At 36.0% G+C, this 16,486-nt stretch overlaps 1 protein-coding gene across 7 annotated transcripts in view; it reads left to right on the top strand.

Moving 5' to 3' along the window:
- BLTP1 (bridge-like lipid transfer protein family member 1) overlaps positions 1 to 13,215 on the top strand; it is a 232,472-nt gene extending 219,257 nt beyond the window's left edge. For all 7 annotated transcript variants that reach the window (XM_074274114.1, XM_074274117.1, XM_074274118.1 and 4 more), the window contains 6 exons: positions 526 to 777; positions 3,615 to 3,818; positions 4,944 to 5,138; positions 6,004 to 6,138; positions 9,626 to 9,791; positions 12,501 to 13,215. In XM_074274114.1, coding sequence (XP_074130215.1) covers positions 526 to 777; positions 3,615 to 3,818; positions 4,944 to 5,138; positions 6,004 to 6,138; positions 9,626 to 9,791; positions 12,501 to 12,717 — 1,169 coding nt within the window. In that variant the 3' untranslated portion in view covers positions 12,718 to 13,215. The remainder of the gene's footprint in view (positions 1 to 525; positions 778 to 3,614; positions 3,819 to 4,943; positions 5,139 to 6,003; positions 6,139 to 9,625; positions 9,792 to 12,500) is intronic.
- The last annotated feature ends 3,271 nt before the right edge of the window (positions 13,216 to 16,486 follow it).

Here is a 16,486-nt window from a genome sequence, read left to right as displayed (position 1 = left end):
GATAGTTTTTTGTTGTTTTTTTAATGTAGGCATGTCACTGTTGATGATATGATTGTACATCACCTTAGACCCATAACTGTCTTTTGGGGCACCCTTTGGAGTCATGGTGCTTCATGATTCATAGCCATATCTCACTACTGGGACAATATTGGCCTCAAAAATGAGTTTTTATAATGATGAACATCTGGGAAATATTGAAAATACCCAATGACAATCCAGCCCCATGCTGTGTGATCAGAACTGTATTTTATCTCTTGCAGGCGATTAAAAGATGGCATCAACATCTGCCATTCTCCATAGTCCTCTTCTCCCCTTGCTTGTATCTGTTTCCTATACCTCACATCCTAGCATTTTTTCCCCTGTTGAGCTCTTTATGTCATTATTTTTCTCATACACCTCATCATATTCAGGTTCAGCCAAACACCGAGCAGCAGTCTTGCTGATGCTGATATTTGTACATCTCTGTTTAATGATGGTTAGAGGGGAGGTGAATTAATGAATTAACAGGTTGCCATTCTCTTACAGTATTGGATGCTGCTCATCACCGCCATTGGCCAGGAGTTTTGAAGGTTGTATCAGGATGCCACATATCTTTATTTCAGATTCCATTACCAGAAGATGGAATGCAATTTGGAGGTTCTATGAGCCTGCATGGAAATCACATGACACTTGCTTGTTTCCATGGGCCTAATTTCCGCTCAAAATCTTGGGCTCTTTTTCATTTAGAAGAACCAAATATTGCATTTTGGACAGAAGCACAAAAAATCTGGGAAGAAGGTAAGCCTTAATATTAAGAAGGTATGGGGCTGCTAGGTGGCGCAGTGGATAGAGCACCAGCCCTGAAATCAGGAGGATCTTGAGTTCAAATTTGGCCTCAGACACTTAACACTTCCTAACTTTGTGACCCTCAGCAAGTCACTTGACCCCAATTGCCTCAGCCAAAAAAAAAAAAAAAAAAGAAGAAGAAGGTAAATCATGTCTCATAGAAATAATAAATTTAGTAGGTTCTTGACTATGGGCAGACCAAATGCTGGAGGATAATTTAGAGAGCAAGAATGTTTTATGGATCTGTTTCTGAGCTTAGCCACTCTCTTCCCTGACTGGGAAGAAATCCCAGTCAGAATTCTTGGATAGGAGTTTGGAAGTTGAACTTCCTATGATTGTGGTCAGCTGTTTATTGACCTGCAGAGGAAGGATTGCCCTCTTCCCTTCACTTTTAAGTTCTTTTCTGAATCAGCTTTTTCCAAGTTTTTATCATAACCAGATATTTTTTCCCAGTGTGTTATAGAAGTTGTTACCAAGAAAGGAGAGATTGTTTCCTGTGAATCAATCCAGGCTAGAAAAGGCAGTTTTAATAGCAAACGTGTAAGCAAAAACAACTAGACTCTCCTGTCTCAGGCTAAGCATTGTAGCCTCAAAATTCCCATTTTTTCAAACACTAACATCAGGAGGAAACAGGGAAAGTAAGTCCTTTGTTGTCCTAGAGTAGTGATTGGACCAGGAATGAGGGATGGAAGAATATGGAGTGTAGAGGGAGAAGTGAGTTTTTGAAAAGGTCGCCTGTAACGTCAAGACTGAGAAAAGAAAAATGGGACAGGAGTCTCATTTGAGAGAAATAAATCATGAATGTCTCATTGAGAAAGATCTGAAGAAGCCCAGAAAGGGTAAAAGTAACTGGAATTCGAACTAATGTCCTGTCATATCGTGGTGCTTCCAGCATGGTACATTGACAAGGTGGAAAGCCATGGAGGTTCTGCTAACAGAGGAAAGATAAGGAAGTAGAGGAATAGAAGGATGGGAGAATCTGACTGTGGGGAAAGATTTGGAATTAGAGGTATGAGAGTATTACTTTTTTTCATGGGCACCCAAGGAAGAGGTGAGATAGAGATCATGAAAATTGAGAAGGAGGCCAGAATCTTTATCAATGTTAAAGTCTCCTAGTGTAAGGATAGAGGTGGTAGGAGAGAAAGAAACTGCTAACCAAGTTCTGAATCCTTAATAAAAGAAAGACAGGCAGACAGGATTCCAAACAAAGGATATCACAGTAGCTGCCCATCACCTAAAAAATATTAAATTGACTTTTATAACCTTGCCCTTGTCATCCTTTCTAGTTTTACACTGTTCTCTCTGCCACCTGTTCTTTGATCCAGCACCTCAGGCTTTCTTGTTGTTTCTCTCACAAAAACTACCATCTTTCAGGGGCATTTTCTCTGTCTGTGCCCCATGCCTGGAAGGCTATCCCTCCTCTCTTCTGCCCTCAGGCTTCCTCCTAGTCCCAGCTAAAATCCCATCTACTTCAGGAGCCTCTCCTCACCCTCCTCAGTACTCATGCCTCCCTCTATTATCTCTTCCTTTTGACTGTGAGTTTCTTGAAACAAGTGACTATTTCTGCTTCTTTTTTTTTTGCATATTCAGCATGGGTCTGGTCAATATTAGGACTTAATAAATGCTTGTTGCTCTGATTTGACATCAGAGGAAGGGAGATTGCCCAGGGCTAGGGGTAGGGTACCATGATAGTGGGGAACAAAGCTTCTGCCAGCCCCAAGGCTGGCATAAAGCATAAAGCTTTTTTATGGTGCTTGGTATGTAATGCATGAGAAGCAGCAGCCATTAGAACAGAGCAGTAATGAGGAATGCAACATTTTCTAGAGGAATTCCAGGAGAACAGAAAAATGGAAGACTTGGAGGAGGAAGAGCTCTGTAATGAGAGAGTAGGAAGAGCAGGATAGGGCTCAGAATATTAGGGAAAAGAGTTTTGTCTCTACAAATAGTGACCTTGAATCCCAGAGACAAAAAGATAGGTACTAAGAGGGAGCAGTTTGTGAGCCATTGAAACAGGTAATGCAAGATGACCAGGTCACTCAATTCATTAGATCAAAAGAGCAGAAAATCAATGAATTAGTTTATGCGAAGGTCTCAAACTGGGTTGTAGGTGGGTAGTTGCTGCCCCATCATGCTTCTATTCCTCAGGATTACCACATTTGGGACAGGAATGGTGGACACAAGGACCATTTGGTGGAGATCTTTGGGTCCTGGGCAGCAGATAGCTACTTCCTTCTGTTATTTAGCAGAATGACAAAGAGGAGGTAGTCTAGGAATGATAGAGCTGGGCCTCTTCCTTCTCTGGCTCAGGAGCTCCCATCTTCTCAGGTCTTTGGCAGAATTAGATGGATCCTGTTACTCTCTGTATAGAGGGAATTATCTTTATGTAGCAGGCAACTAGGAGAGCCTTTGAGAAATAGAGGTCTCCAGTCCCCATAAGGGACCAAGATTAGGATCTTGCCCTCCACACAATAGCCTCCCTATATTCATACTGAAAAGTGAGTAGATATCAGGAATTCAGTACTTTTTGACTCCTCTGCATTGGTAGTTAGTACTTGCCAAAGAGAAAGCACCTCTTTAGCAGTCATTGCAGTGAGCCAATTGGAAAGGAGACCTCCAATCCTTATCCCTGGGTGGGACTCACTCATCTCTGGCTATTGCAATAATATCTAAATGTAGTTACATAATTACAAAAAAACCAGAAAATTTAAATAAAAACCTAAGTTTTAAGTGAGTTTACATAGAAATAAAAATGGCATCCTTAACACGGTTTCTTTTTCCTTGTGGACCAGGTTCAAGTGATCATTCTACATATGTTGTCCAGACATTGGATTTTCATCTAGGTCACAATACCATGGTCACCAAACCCTGTGGTGCTTTAGAAAGTCCTATGGCAACAATAACCAAGATCACAAGACGTCGCCATGAAAATCCACCCCATGGAGTGGCAAGTGTGAAAGAGTGGTTTAATTATGTTACTGCCACAAGGAATGAAGGTCTGTATCTCAAGACATCTTCTAGCTGGGATCCCATGTTTAAATATTGGTGACCTTGTTTATAATGTTTGGGCTAGCTTTCTGGAGGTCCTCCAGATGGGCCTTGGTTTGAGCAGGGTAGTCACCACAAGGATAGACAGGAATAGAGTCTGAAATTCTTTATTGTCTCCTTCATATTCTCAGTCTGACATAGTCTCCTCCAACAGTGTGACTCTGTCATAGTCTGACTTAGTTGTTTGTTCTTAGTGGAAGAGGCAGGAGAGCCATCAGGATGGTAAAAGATAGAATGTCTCTCTTCTAGTCCTCCTTAGCCCTTATGTACCCTATTACAATTGCATCATTATGGCATACTGTGTATGGTTGAACTAGAGAACCATAATCTCATCAATTCTACTAAGTTAACACCTTGTTTCAAGTATAATTCTCCAGAGTTCTGGCTCTCTACAATTGTCGGCTTTTTAATTTTAAAAGCTCATTTTACTTTCATATGCTTGACAAACCCACTTAAATAGCATCTGAAGATTCATAAAAAACTGCCTAATAGATTCATGAAATGGATAGTGCAAATGTAACTTTTCTTCTTAATCAGAAGGAAGCTGAAGCATAGAAAGATTATAGAATTTGCTTGTGGTCAGTGGGAGGACGACAGAGGCCCGTATTCTCTTTGGCGGCAGCAGGAACAACTTTGTCAAGAAAAGAATCCCCAAATATGCAGGATGTCCCCTAAGTCTTAGTATAATTAATTGTAAGCTTCATTAAGTTCTAAGGGTGAATAGCTGCCCTAAAACTTTGAAGGAAATTCCTTAAACTGCAGGTTTTGTTGAATATTGTCATAAACTCTTAAAATCCAGCTCTAAAATCCTGTGAATTCATCTCTTAAAAGAAGTTAAAAAAAATTAATGGAATCACTAAGATCATTATGTCAGTACAAATCTAAGCCTGATCTCATAGTATTTGTAGTCTAATCTATTTTTCAAGTTTTTATAAAAGCTGTTCATTTAATCTAATTTTTCTAATTTGAGCAAACTCATCTATTTTCACTAATACATTTACATTCCTGAAGGCTTATTGGAGTTGTCTCTTTGATTGAACATTGAATAAATATTTTTCCTTTTACCCATGTAGAGTTAAATCTGCTTCGAAATGTTGATGCTAATAACACAGAGAATAGCACAACTGTAAAGAGTTCTAGTCTGTTAAGTGGATTCAGAGGAGGTTCTAGTTATAACCATGAAACAGAGACCATCTTTGCCCTTCCAAGGATGCAACTGGACTTCAAATCCATTCATGTTCAAGAGCCACAGGAGCCTTCCTTGCAAGGTGAGTGGTTGAGACTTTTGGTTCCCAGCTTACTGCTATGTAATAATTTGCTTGAAATAATTATATTACTGCTGGGGCAGCTAGGTGGCGCAGTAGATAGAGCACCAGCCCTGAATTCAGGAGGACCCGAGTTCAAATCTGGTCTCAGAGACTTAATACTTCCTAGCTGTGTGACCCAGCCTCAGAAGGGGAAAAAAAAAAAAAAAAAAGAGGAAATAAAATTATATTACTGCTTTTAGGAAAACTCAGCCAGCTCTGAGTCTAGTCTAGAGACAAGGAACACTGTCCTCATTCAGAAATGTTTATTAACTCTTTTAATAATATGTATTTTTCTATTGAGGATATACTTATCTGGTCAGATGATTAGCATTCATTTAACAAATATTGTCAAGAGTTAAGAGCAAAAAAATTTTAAATAACTATTATAGAATTATGCAAACTAAGCAATTTTTATCCCTTAAAATCCTGGTATCTAATTTGCTTGTCTAGCAAACACAACATGTTCTAAATAAGGTACCATACCAGGAAGATATGTTTTGTAACAGCATAGTTGTGATTTTTACAATTAAAAGTTGGATTCTAGGGAAACTCAAACAAGTTTTGTTTTCATATACAATTAGATACAAAAACAGAGATGATATAGTTTGTGTGTGTACATGTAGATATATCTATAGAGATATATACTATCTATATATCTATCACAACTAATGATGAGGATAATAAATATTGGAACTTATTCCCACAATCTAAATGTAAAATTAATTACTTTTATGTGTATATATGTAACACATATGTCTTATCCCAGGAAATAGGAACAGACCTTATTAAAATGGTTTCTCTAAAAAAATTTTTTTATCTTTTCCAGATACCAACATCAAGCCAAAAGTGGAATGTAGTGTGGTAACAGAATTCACCGACCACATTTGTGTGACTATGGATGCTGAGCTAATTATGTTTCTTCATGACTTAGTGTCAGCTTATCTTAAAGAAAAAGAAAAAGGTAAGCAGTGTATTACCTTTTGAAAATTCAATGAAAATGTCTTCATGGTGCATATGTCATTTTCCAAAGAATTATAAGAATGGCGTGTGAGCTCCTTGAAAGTAGGAATTGTTTCATCATTCATTAAATTTGAATCTTCTGGGACTGACCCATAATGCTTTAAAAAAAATTTTTTTTTTTTTATTAATTAATTGGTAGGGACTGAATATTTTAATTCCCTGTTATATTCAATCAGGTGTAATTGATTGGAATTACAATCAGTGTGGTCACATAATCAACATTGAGCATCTACTAGATTCCACGGGGGAATACCAGGGGAAAAAAAAAAATCATCTCTAACAATACAGAAAGGAATTGGGGGGGGAGGGGAGTCCAGATTTGAGTGTATACACAGTACACACTGAGATTGTAAGAAACCTGAGATCATATTATATGGAAATTAGCTGGAAATACTGGACAGCTTCTGTCCTGGAGAAAGAAAGTTTAGAGGAGGGGACATGACAGATAACTGCTAGGATTTGATGTATGACCTTGTGAAGAGGCTAAAGACTTATTTTACTTGCCCCTCAAAGACAAAATCAGGAACAATAGAGAGATGTTCCATTAAGGCAGCATTCAGTTCGGTATAAAGAAAAACTTTTTCATGATTAGAGCTGTCAAAAAGTGGAAGAGAAGTCTTGTAGTAGTGAGTTCTATCTTTAATAGAGGTCTTGAAGGCAAGTCTAGATTTCCACTTGTTGGGGAACATGATAAAAGGAAACTTCCTGGCACATAGGAGGTGAACTTAGTGACTATTCTAGGTGACCACTGGTGTTCTCTTCCCAATCTGAGCTGCTCTTGGTGGTGCTTTCAAAGCCATATCAAGACTAGAACTTATGAATTTTAACAAGTTGAGAGCTAGTGACTAGAAAAGTGAAGAAAAAAGAAAAGGAATTGAAGAGGAAGTAAAAGGAAAATGTTGGGCTGTCAGAAGAGGCCAAGGAAAGAGTTTGAAAAGCCCAGAAGTGGACTACACAAAAAAAGCAAAATGTTGTAACATAATATAGCAGAGGCCTTAGAAATACCAAAGCCTAATTAAAACATTCACAAGAGTGCACATGGTATCAGTGGCTTTATTCCATTGGAGAGGACTCTTTAGCCAAATGGACACAAAAATCACAAATGTCATTAAATCTCAAGTCAACTCCTCAGCAATTTGGAAGTATGGCCAAAGAGCCATAAAACTTTGCAATGCCCTTTGATTCAGAAATAGTACTATGAGATCAAAAAGAAAAGAAAAGAACATGCATACACACACACATACACACACACACACACACACACACACATATTTATAGCAACTCTTTGTGGTGGCAAAGAACTGGAAATTGAGGGATTTCCCCTCATTTGGGGAATTGGTAAACAAATTGTTACATGTGACTTTGAGTACTGTGCTACAAGAAATGATGAATAGGATGGTTTAAGAATAACTCAAGAAGAGTGATCTGAATCAAAATGAAGTGAGCAGAACCAGAAGAATATTATAAACAATAACAGCAATATTATATAATGATCAACTATGGATAACTTAGCTATTCCTATTCCCAGCAATACAAACATCCAAGACAGTTTTAAAGGACTGTAATGAAAAATGCCATCTGTTTCCAGAGACAGAACTGATAGAAGCTGAATACAGATCAAAACATAACTTTTTTTACATTCTTTTTCTTGAAGTGTTCTTATCTGTATTTTCTTTTACAACTTGACTAATATGGAAATATATTTTGCATACCAGCATATTGTATAACCTTTATCAAATTGCTTGCCTTTTCAGTGATAGGAAGGAGAGTGAGAGGGAATTGGGAACTCAAAATTGTAAAGACTGAAGATTATTAAGTTTTTAAAAGAAAAAAGAATCCACCTCCTCATATTTCTAGAATCTTATTTTGCTGTTTATACAAGCCCCCCCAAAATGTAGCCAGAAGTTCATCAGTAGAAAGTTGTTGGGGTTTTTTTTAATATCAGATTTTAAAGGATCATGATGGTAAAGACCAACCTGAAATAAAGAATATTTCATGTTTTACTTATTATGAATCAGAAAAAAATAGTGTTTTCTAATAGCTGTATTTTCCAGGGCATGAAAGAAAATCAACATTGTCCTTCCTTTCTGAAGGACAGATATTTGTCTTGTTATCCTTTCACAAATACTTTTCTGACAAATCTGACTTAGGGAAGAAATTTGCCAGATGATATCCAAGCATGGGAATACATTTGAAGGATGGCTTATAACAGCTTTGTGTTGTTCCTTTTCATCACAATGTTAGCTCTTTTGCTAAAAATGAACCTCAAGAGTGAAATTTAAAATGAAAACCTGAAAACACCTTTGAGACTCAGCTCTAGAATTTGGAGAAAATGATTGAACTAGGCTAGGCTCCTGACACAAACAAAATGTGTAGAAATCTTTCACAAATGCAAACCATGCTAAAATTTCATCTTTTCCATTTTGTTTTATCTTTTTAGTTTCATATTCTTCTATTTTATAATTTTTTCACTCAGAGATAAGCTTTCAAATTCTTGTTTGGCTTTTTAAAGAGTGACAATGGGCTTACTAAACATATTTGTAGATAATGGTTTTTATAGATTTTAATATTTCTTTGATATTGTCTCTACCAATTCACTGTAACCCATCCTTAAAATGCATTTTGTCCTGGGTGTTTTTAGGAGTTCTATTTTTTCATAAAATGACAGCAAATATAAATTTTAAGAACTGAATGAATAGAAAGCTCAAGAAAATGTTAATTATAAATTAATATCTCCAGTGAGTATATACAGTGACTCTATCTACCTCATTCTGTCAGGCTAATAATTAGCCTGTCTTTGTTAACACATTACTTTTTCATGTTATTGATATTCTTCAGAATTACTTTGGGACAGGCATTCATATAAAATTATCATGTACTAAACATAACTGACAAAATGGTGCTATTTTTGTCCAGAGTCATTTTTAAGTTTAGCTTAACAGTAAAACAAATTTTGTTGACACTTTTTACACTGAATTTTAAGTATGTGATTTTTTTATACAGCTGTTTTATTTGTAAAGATGTTATCAAGAAAGAAAGTATGTCACAGTTTTTTCTAATTGGTGTTGGAGAAAAAAAGACCTTCATTTTCCTCTGTATTGTAATATACTTTACTTGTAACTTTAAAAGTGATGTTAGAGTGAGTCTTTAAGTCTTAGAGGAAGAAAAACAGATGTAGGTAAAGGATGCTAAGAAGATTCACTCCTGACTCACTGACTAGAGTATAAAGAAGATAAAAGGTAAATAAATTTAAAGAGTTTTACTAGATTGTTACCATGCCATTCAAAATAACCTGAATTTGTAGATTTTAGTCTTTTTTTTTTCTTATTTTTCAGTCTCCTTTGACTTGAAAATAAAATTATATAATCTTATTGATTTCAGATGAATTTCTAAGATTCACAAATTGAGTTTTCTTTTTTTTACTCCAGCTATTTTCCCACCTCGACTGTTATCTACTCGACCAGGACAAAAAAGTCCAATCATCATTCATGATGACAATTCCTCTGAGAAGGACAGAGAAGAAAGCATCACATACACTACTGTAGACTGGAGAGATTTTATGTGCAATACTTGGCATCTAGAGCCTACACTACGGTGTGTAACTAGCTGTAATGCCCTTTGATAGCAAAGGGGATTATCTTAAGATCTTAATGTCTTCTTGCAGAAATAGCATTTTTGAAAGTGTAGCTTGTCATTTACCCAATATTGCTGCTTGTTGAGGATGATTTTGTGGCTTCTTTGGTGCCACAGCTGATTTGCTTTCTTTGGGCTGATGGTTCCTGCTGCTTCCTTTCCTGCCCATCCCAGAAGTGTTAGAAGGGGACAGACACCACAGCCTTGGGTCTTTTAGAGGGTTTCAGAAAAGTAGCGATTAGTGACTTCTTTCCACTTCTGAGTACTCATGATTATTTCATTTTGTTTTAGTACCTCCCATGGAACCATGCTTTGTGCTTAACCCAAGTAGACATACAACAGTTGGTTTACATTAACAAATATGCCTTTTTTCTCTCAAATTCAATAAGCAGCCTGGTTTTCCTGATTTTTACTAAATAATGATATATCCACAAACACTTGAAATAACTTGCTAATTGGGGAATTTTACCAAGCTTAGAAATAGGAATTCTTGCTCAGACTCCCTTTGCCTTATCTGAACTGTTTGATGTTCATCCTGGTCTTGTGAAAACCTGCGCCCTGGTAAACATACTCACAAAATAGCCATTTATCCCCAGCTTCCTGAGGGCTCTTTCTGGGAATGTTTTGAAGCACAGAGTTTGTAATACATTGGCAATGAAGAACAGGTGCATTTTCTCATGAGTAACTCATGATGTTATTGAATATGTGACTAGAAAAGAGCAATTGGATGCTGTCATTTTTCTATTTGCATATGTTTGTCAAATCCCACTTTAGCATAGTTGGAACAAACTTTATGTTTTATATAAAAATATAATGCCACAAGTTTAAGTATTCATAGACCAGTTCAGTGTAACCACTTCAGTTTAAAGATGAAGGAGCTGTGGCCCTAAACAGTAAAAGGGTTTGTTCCTCATGACAGGAGATAGGCAGCCATCCTGAGATTCAAACTTGGGGTTTTCTCCTTCCCCTCACATCCTGCTGCTTCCTGTAAATGGACCAAAGGGCTGTCTGGTTGTTTGGCAGACATTTGCTTGTACCTCCTTACAGAGGGCACTGGATGTGTCTCCTGCACTTTTCTTCCTCTCTGGTGATTGACATCTCTACTGTAATTGCGATTTTAAGTTCATAAAGCTTGGTCATGTCTGTCACTTCTCTTCATTTTTCAGATGTAGAAAGAGAGTCCACACAGATGAGGTGATTTTTTTTTTTTTTTTTTTTTTTGTACATTGATTTGAAGTGCAGCCCAGCCCAGTCCAAAGAGCTCTGGGAAACCTGGCACTGAGAGAGAATGACCTTGGGCAACTGTCCATTAGTTCAGGCCTCAGTTTAGTTGTCTTGTAAAATTAGGGAATTGGATGCTAAATACTGTGATTCTAAACTGGATTGTGAACACCATGCTGCCTCTTCTCAGTCTGCAGAGTCCAGGTTAAGTGTGTTTTATTCCATATGCCTCCAGTGCCCCCAGCTAAAAGAAAACATCCAACATTTTATAATACTCAAGCGTACACCAAAATGGCAAGATATCTTATAACTCATGACTTCTCTGTGGACAAGAGCTAGTGAGTGCTTTGATAGAAGGAGGTTTTCATTCAAGAGCATATATCACAACCAAATCAGCAAAACATTGTGACTGTGGGCAATGTGAAATTGTAGACTTTTCTACAGAATTGTTTAAAAGTTTAAAATACGATGCTGAAAACTGTTTAGGATATAATCTAGTTTGCAAATGCAAGCAGACATAATGAAAAATGCTATGAATTTTGTTTTTAGAATTTACATAAAGATAAAAATAATAAATTTTTAGGAGCAGCTAGGTGGCGCAGTGGATAGAGCACTAGCCCTGAAGTCAGGAGGACCTAAGTTCAGATTTGACCTCAGACAGTTAACACTTCCTAGTTGTGCGACCCTGGCAAGTCACTTAACCTCAGTTTGGCTCAGCAAAAATAAAATAAAATAATATGATTTTCCATTAAATTGTCATTGAAACCAAAGGTTTTAAACTTGTTTCTTTTCCCAGCTTTTTGCATACTTTATCTCAAAGGATCTTCACAATAATAACAAGCTCACAGATTTAGAGCTAGAAGGATTGTTACAGATCTTCTAGTTCTCTTTCTTCCATTTTCCAGATAAGGAAACTTAAGCACTGAAAATTAAAGTGACTTGCCCCAAAGTATTAACTAGCAAAATCAGGCTTTGAACATAGTCCTTCTGTCTCCAAATCTATTGTCTCTCTCTTACACTATGCCTACTGTTTCTAGGAACTCTTAAGGGATTCTTTAAAACTAAACAGATTGTTTTATTTAGTATTCTTTGAGACTTTACAGTTAGTATGTGTCCTAGGGCTAAAAAAAACCTTAGTAATATATGGCACTGAATTAGCAAAAAAAAAAGAAAAAAAATGTGCCTTTTATTTGGGGTTTCTTAAAAACATATAGATGCATTCAAATACATGCTTCAAGTACATGCAGTTTTCATGTACTCTTAGCCAAGTAGATATTCTAGTTGGCTCAAGCAAGACTGGGTGTGTTTGGGTTACTATTGTATCATGTTATATGGCTACTAATTTCGTGCATGCCAAAATTTTTATAAATAAAAAGGTAGTTTTTGAACCTGCTTCAAGATTTTAATTTTATAGAAGGCTTTAGTTAAAATTGTTTTTTTCTTTTTAAGGCTAATTTCCTGGACTGGAAGAAAAATTGATCCAGTAGGTGTTGATTATATTCTTCAAAAATTGGGCTTTCATCATGCCAGAACCACTATTCCTAAATGGCTTCAAAGAGGAGTCATGGACCCATTGGATAAGGTTCTCTCAGTCCTCATCAAAAAGCTTGGTACCTCACTGCAAGATGAAAAAGAAAGAAAAGGAAAGGACAAGGAAGAACACTAAAGTGTTAACTGTCTATGAACAAAATATATAACTTTGTGTCCGTTAAGTGTACTACACTGAAGGGTTTTATTGTATAATAAAATTATTTTCTGTATAATTTAAAGATGATTTTAATGAGATTTTGGCTACTATGTTCAAACAGTTTGTGAGTTTTTCTGTATACAGTGAAGTATTGCATGATGATGTAAATTTTGTGAAAAAGTAGATTAAATATACAAATCTTCTGGTTAGCATTTATAATTGTATTATGTGCAATATGATTCCTGCATCCTTAAAATATTTGCAGATTAACTGTGAATTTTTGTGACTAATTAGCCATAACTTTTTTTTTTAATCTTGCTGATAATTTTACCTTTTTGGTTGGTAATGGCTTTTATCCCCTTTGGTAATGTGTAGACTTGTATAAATTCCAGTATGTATATAGTTTGAGAAACTGTATGATTGTGTAGCATTAAAATGTTGTTTGTTACAGTTATAATAAAAAGCCATGATAATTTATTTTCAGTGTGTGGTTGCCTCAATCTTCATATCTGTCTTTTTGTTTTATTTTGTAGTTTATTTCACAATGGGTAGGATTGCCATCTTGAATTTTAACCATTGGAACCTTTAAAGAACGTGTTTAAATAAAACTTCCTAAACAAAACTGGGATAATTAGTTAAGCTTCTAAACTCAGCCATAAAGCACTAATAGCAACATTATTGTCATTTGGAGCCACACCATAGTTTCTGTCATTTCCCTTTATTATCTATATACTCCAGGAAAATAAAACCACCTTGCCCTTCCTTCTTCTCCGTGTGCCTTCTGTCATTGTGGCTTTACTCCACCTTCCTTCGTGCTTAAAATAGACTTCTTTCTTCATTCTTTTCATCAGAAGGGATGGGTTGGGATAGATAAATATATCCACCATATATCTTCAGCACGCCTATCGTTATTGCCTCCATGGTGCTAGAAGCCTTCTTTGCATTCTCGTCATGTTACAGGAACACCAAGGAGCCATGCAGGCCATTTGGTCAGCAGGAGAAAGTTAATCTTGTTGTGCAACAGCCATATTGTTTTCTATTGTTGTAAATTCCCTGATGACATCCTTTACATTACTTTTGCATAACTCTTCACTAATAACACATTCTAGCTAGCTCAAATGCACCATGTGCCTAGTAATAAACAATATATGACATCAGTGGAAAAATACTGTGTATTAAAAAACTGTGTTTCAGGGAAAAGTTTGGGGTTCTAGAAAGACAGATACTTCTCAAAAGAAATCCAGGCAGACTTTGACTCAGTTTTCTCATCTGTAAAATGGGGGAAAGTGAAAGCACTAATACGTGGGGGGACGGGACGGGAGGGGAGAGTAGAGGTTCAGAAAAACTTTTTATTTACTTCATAGCAATAAACATTCTGCCAATCATCACATCACTAATGACTAATTAAATATAATAAAGCAAGTTTCATGAGGTTCAAAATGACAAACCTAAAGCAACATAGCATTTATCATATTAGTATTAAATATTATAAAATCATTTTAATGTTTTTTCACAATATGATATAACTCCTGGAAGCTCCTGGACTGCCTAGTAGAATCCAAATGGGACTTTTGAAAATGTAGTTCATTTACATCTTCATATCAGATAGCAACTCACTACTTCAAAAATCCCAAATCAAATTTGATTAGAGGGGAATAGGGAAGGAAGGAAAGGACTTAGCTAACTTTTATGTAGTGCTTTAAGTTTTGCAATTAGGGGCAGCTAGGTGGTGCAGTGATAGAGCACCAGCCCTGAAATCAGGAGGATCTGGCCTCAGACATTTAATACTTTCTAGCTGTGTGACCCAGGGCAAGTCACTTAACTCCAATTGCCTCAGGGGAAAAAAAAAGTTAGCTATTAGCTAGCTATAAGAAGATATAAATATAACAGAGGAACAAGGAACAATTCATGTGAAGAGTTCTTAATCCAACAAGGAATTCAAACCATCACAGAAGAAAAAATGGAGAGTTTTTATCACATAATAGCAAAATTTTCCAAAAATTAATTAGTAGGGAAATAATTACCTGGGAATAGAAAACCTTTGTATCAAGTTTCTTTGGTCAAGTTCTGATATCTAAAATGAATAATAGATTCAAATATTCAAAGTGCCTACATGTTAAGTACTGTGCTAAACCCTGGGAAAGAGAAACAAAAACAGTCCCTGCCCCCAAGGAATTTATAATCTAATGGAGGAGACAACATGCAAACAAGTATATACTGTGCAAACTATATACAGATGTAGAAAATAATTAAATTGATAAATTCAAGTTAATATATTTTATAATTATTAATGATAATGAATGAACAATTACTTGATTTTGATTTTAAATAATGGTTGAATAGATAAAAATAAAATTATTATAATTTATTGACTTAATGATGATTATTAATTAAAATTAATGACTGAAAAAAGAAAGCAATGAAATTAAAAAGGATTAGGGAAAATTAAACAAAAATAAAAATTATTCTAATAAGGTTCCATGTAAACAAGTAGCTCTCAAAAAAAGAAATTGAAGCTATCAATAGACCTATGTGTGGAAAAAAGAAAAATGTTCCAAATCAGAAATAACAAGAACTACAATCAAAGGTTCATCTTACATCCACCGGTTGGGTGAAAATGACAAAAAATGAAAATGATGAATTGTAAGAAGAACTTCAGGGGGTGAACATACTAATATACTGTTGGTATAGCTGTGAATTAGCCCACCCATTCCAGAAAACTGTCCCTCAAAAGTCTCTAAAACTAGATGTAGCTAGGTGATACAATGGATACATTAAACTTGGAGTCCAGGGGACCTAAGTTCATATCCAGCCTTAGAGACACATATCGCAGCCATCGATGTGTGATACTGGGCAAGTCATCTAACCCTGTTAATTATCAAAGTCATTTCTAGGCCTATTTCCCAAAGACATAAAAGAAATAGGGGGAAAGACCCAAGCATACAATATTATATACTAGAGGTCTTTATTTTTAGGCAGAAAGAAAAAAAAAAACTAAAGTCCATTAGTTGGGGAATGACTGAACAAATTATAGTTTATGGACATAAGGGAATCTTAATGAACCAAAAGAAATGGGGAGAAGTTCATTTTTCCAGAATAAACCTGTATGAAGTGATACAGAGTGAAAGGATCAGCACTCAGAGAACAATTTGCTTTATAACAACTTTATGCTAAAGAAAAACAATATAATGACCAACCCAGACACCGGTCCTGCAATAGAATATGTGACCCACCTACAGACAGCAAATGAATCTAAAGCCCTGAAAATTCTTCATTTGGATGACTTTAAACAAATTAGAAAGTTACTTCTAAGTTTTTAAAGTGCAGAAATCAGAGTTTTAACAGTTGAAACATGCCATCTTTGACAACAAAGTCACCTAATGTTGGAAACATTTTCAAAATCTCTAGTAGGTAAATAAAGTGGTGGGATTGTGTCAGAGAAAAGCCTCATGATAGGATAATATTAGCAGATGGGATATGGCCAGAGATTTGCTAATTAATGTTTAACAACAGGGAGAAAGTGTACCCAGGAAACACTTTTAAGTCCAACAAAACAATAAACCACGCTCCATCTGGGTTGATTCCTGAGATATAATGCTCACACCTAAAATTTAACAATGGGCTCACTCAACCCAGTATGAGCTTCCTCCAGCACACCACTGGATATGACCCATAATCTCACCCTCTGGTTCATCAAATAAACCCTGGAATTATTCCTGGATCAGGCCTGGGTATGCAGCCCTTACTT

The sequence above is a fragment of the Sminthopsis crassicaudata genome, chromosome 6 (assembly GCF_048593235.1).
Source record: "Sminthopsis crassicaudata isolate SCR6 chromosome 6, ASM4859323v1, whole genome shotgun sequence".
Lineage (NCBI taxonomy): Eukaryota > Metazoa > Chordata > Mammalia > Dasyuromorphia > Dasyuridae > Sminthopsis > Sminthopsis crassicaudata.
This window is presented reverse-complemented; position numbering and strand designations above follow the sequence as displayed.